Source organism: Otolemur garnettii, unplaced genomic scaffold (genome assembly GCF_000181295.1).
Source record: "Otolemur garnettii isolate 467f Iridium unplaced genomic scaffold, OtoGar3 scaffold00065, whole genome shotgun sequence".
NCBI classification, from domain to species: Eukaryota; Metazoa; Chordata; class Mammalia; order Primates; family Galagidae; genus Otolemur; species Otolemur garnettii.
Genome location: NW_003852460.1, coordinates 3,862,205 through 3,865,931, shown reverse-complemented (window position 1 = coordinate 3,865,931; position 3,727 = coordinate 3,862,205). Strand labels below are relative to the sequence as shown.

Here is a 3,727-nt window from a genome sequence, read left to right as displayed (position 1 = left end):
AAAAAAAAAAAAAAAAAAAAAAATGCAATTATATAGGCAGCATTCAAATGGCCGTGTCCTGGTCTAGATGAATGAAAATCAAGTTTTTTTTTTTTAAATAAATAATACACATCAAGATGAAATTTGCTTTTTAGTTCATTTTTCCAAGCATAAAAAATTATAGGAATAAGAATTTGCTATTGGGGGGGGGGGAGACGAGGTGTTATCTTAAAAATTGGTTGTTCGGCGGCACCTGTGGCTCAAGGAGTAGGACGCTGACCCCATATTCTGGGCATGGTGGGTTCGAGCCCAGCCCCGGCCAAAACTGTAAAAAATAAAAATAAAAAAAATAAAGATTGTTTGCAAAGATGTTTAAAAGTTTTATTTATTATGGATTGTTCCTAAATTTTTTATAATTCTCTTTCTACTTTTGGCTGACTGTGCAAAGAATACCAAGATAATTCTCCAGCTAAGGAACTCACTAAGCCTCTGTAACATTTGTTGGCTGGGTGTGTTACTGACCCCAAGCATGTTAACAGCACCATATCACCAGGAACCATTTCCGCAAACTCTTGGCAGTCAAAGGATTGTTGTTTGCTCTTTTTCTGACTCTTTCTCCAAAAGGTACCCAAGCCTGTAGGGGCTTTCCTTTCCAATAAAGAGCCAAGACGTGCTGTCTGGGTCTATTTGCATTTTGTAATTATGAACCGTATTTTTGTTTAACTTTCAATATGCAGTTAGCTGTCAAAACTGCAACATCTATTGGAGTTTTGAATAAATAAACATCATTTATTTCAAAGCAATTCTTGGGCAAGTAAGTGAATGCCTACTATTTGAACAACAGCCTGTCTGTCAGGATTTTGCAACCTTGATACTGTGGACATTTGGAGCCAGATTATTTCTTGGTTGTGAGGATATATCCGGGCCCTTTAAAAATGTTTAGCAGTATTCCTGACCCCTGCCAGAGACTGACCCCCGCTTATGTCAGCCAAAAATATCTCAACATTGGCAACTATCTCCTTGGAGGGAATTCATTCCTGGATGACTTTTTGAAAAGAGTTAAATATGAAATATCATATATTTCCCTTGGGGTTATTCATTTTTTTTCCTCCCCACCCACAATTCAATGTTGAAGGTAATTGGATGCACTAAAAAAAGTAGTGGAGGTGTTATTAGAAATTCCAAAATTCCACCGTTTTCAAGATAAAAAGAAGAGGAGGCTTTTACAGAAAAAGGCAAAGTGGAGGACTAGGTGCCAGGGGGCTCACACCTGTCACCCCAGCACTCTGGGAGGCCAGGGCTGGTGGATCCCTTGAGCTCAGGAGTTGGAAACCAGCCTGAGCTAGAAAGTGACCTTGTTTCTACAACTAGCCGGGCATAGTGACACCTGCCTGTAGTCTGGGCTACTCAGGAGGCTGAGGCAGGAGGATCCCTTGAGCCTTAGGGTTTGAGGTTTGCTGTGAGGCCATGGTACTCTATCCAGCATGAGCAAGTGAGATTCTGTCTCAAAAATGGAAGAAAGAAAAGGAGGGAGAGAGGAAGGGAAGGGATGAAAGAGGCGAAATGGTAGACATGGCTTTGACCTTGGCTATTTTGAGCTCCTTAATAAGTGAATGGATTGTAACTTTGACTTTCACAATATGGAGAAGAATGACCTTTCTTATCCTTTCTCTCCTTTGCTTTCAATTTCTCCTCGTATCCCCAGGGACCCTAACCAACCAGTTCCCCAGGACACCAAGTTCATTCACACGAAGCCCAACCGCTTCGAGGAGGTGGCCTGGTCCAAGTACAACCCCAAGGACCAGCTGTACCTGCACATCGGCCTGAAGCCGCGCGTGCGCGACCACTACCGGGCCACCAAGGTCGCCTTCTGGCTGGAGCTGGTGCCGCACCTGCACAACCTGAACGAGATCTTCCAGTACGTGTCCACCACCACCAAGGTGCCCCCGCCCGACATGACCTCGTTCCCCTACGGGACGCGCCGCTCCCCCACTAAGATCTGGCCGACCACCAAGCGCCCGGCCATCACGCCCGCCAACAACCCCAAGCACGCCAAGGACCCGCACAAGACCGGGGGCCCCGAGGACACCACGGTGCTCATCGAGACCAAGCGGGACTACTCCACCGAGCTGAGTGTCACCATCGCCGTGGGCGCGTCCCTGCTGTTCCTCAACATCCTGGCCTTCGCCGCGCTTTACTACAAGAAGGACAAGCGGCGCCACGAGACGCACCGGCGCCCCAGCCCGCAGCGCAACACCACCAACGACATCGCGCACATCCAGAACGAGGAGATCCTGTCCCTGCAGATGAAGCAGCTGGAACATGACCACGAGTGTGAGTCGCTGCAGGCGCACGACACGCTGCGGCTCACCTGCCCCCCGGACTACACGCTCACGCTGCGCAGGTCCCCGGACGACATCCCGCTCATGACGCCCAATACCATCACCATGATCCCCAATACGCTCACGGGCATGCAGCCTCTGCACACGTTCAACACGTTCAGTGCGGGGCAGAACACCACGAATTTACCCCACGGACACTCCACCACCAGAGTATAGCTTAGCCCTCCACGCCCCTCCCCTGCGCCCGCCTCCCCTCCGGGACGCGCGCGCGAGAGAACTGGCCAGAGAGAGAATGAACATCTCCAAACTGGGAATATTTGGTATCCCACTGACTCAATGCAGAAAGGACAGTCACCCCTCCCGTCCCTGCGGACACGTCCCCTCATCGAATTCTGACCCTATGAAATGTGAAAACAGACATTTCTGGTACCAATCCCGCTTTAAGGACGATCCCCATCTGTCCACCCGCCGCCTGGCGCACCTGTCCCAAGGACCTGGCTATTTCCAACATCACGGTAGCAGCTGACAATTCGGGACCTCGGCCAGGGACACTTAATATTTTTTAATTATAATTGGGAAAGCTAAGAAACAAAGTTTCTTGATGTGCCACATAACAGCTGACTTTACATAAGCAGAGGACGAGTCTGCGCGCTTTGACGCAGCGTAGGGCGCCGAAATCCGGAGAGAGCGACGAGTAGGATTTTATTATTCCAATCAAAGTGTGGATTATGTGCAGTGGAATTCGTACGGTTCTGTGCAAAGACACGCTTTGCCAGCCTGAAACTCTATTTAAGAAACTTTGTAAAAAAATAAAATAAAAATAAAAATGTATATAGCTGTGAGTTTAAACAAACAACAACAAAACCCACCCACACAAACAAAAAGGAAACAAAAAAAAAGAAAAAGCTTTTATTGGTGTTTTTTCAGTTTGAAAGAGCTTTTAGCAAGATTGTGCTTTTGTTATGCTCCGTATGTATATAAATATATAAATATATATACACACACACATCCATTAGTCATACCTCCTGTTTCCTGCCCAACAGAGACAGAAAAAAGGCTCTTCTTCTTAATTACCTGTGTTTGACAAAGACACCGATTTTCATTTTGTAGGCAGATATGTTAAGGTCAGGAAGACCTAGAGGGTCTGGTGTGTCCTATCTCATCACCTCTTTTCTGGTGACACCAGTGCATGAGGCAGTGGTCTTAGGAGGCTGTTGTTTGGGGAAATTTTTATTTTCAGGGCAACGCTAAGATGGGTCCCCCAAGGTGGAATGTATTTAAAACACAGCAAATTACACACACACACACACACACATACACACACACACTGACAGCAAAGGAAAAAAAAATACAAGTCCCATTCTGTCATTTTTGGCCCTTTTGAATATGGTTAGGAAGAGACGCTT

The 3,727-nt window shown here is 46.8% G+C and overlaps 1 protein-coding gene across 3 annotated transcripts in view; it reads left to right on the top strand.

Annotated features, from left to right (window-relative positions):
• NLGN4X (neuroligin 4, X-linked) overlaps positions 1-2,537 on the top strand; it is a 268,913-nt gene extending 266,376 nt beyond the window's left edge. For all 3 annotated transcript variants that reach the window (XM_003793037.2, XM_003793040.1, XM_003793038.2), the window contains one exon: positions 1,685-2,537. In XM_003793037.2, coding sequence (XP_003793085.1) covers positions 1,685-2,537 — 853 coding nt within the window. The remainder of the gene's footprint in view (positions 1-1,684) is intronic.
• The last annotated feature ends 1,190 nt before the right edge of the window (positions 2,538-3,727 follow it).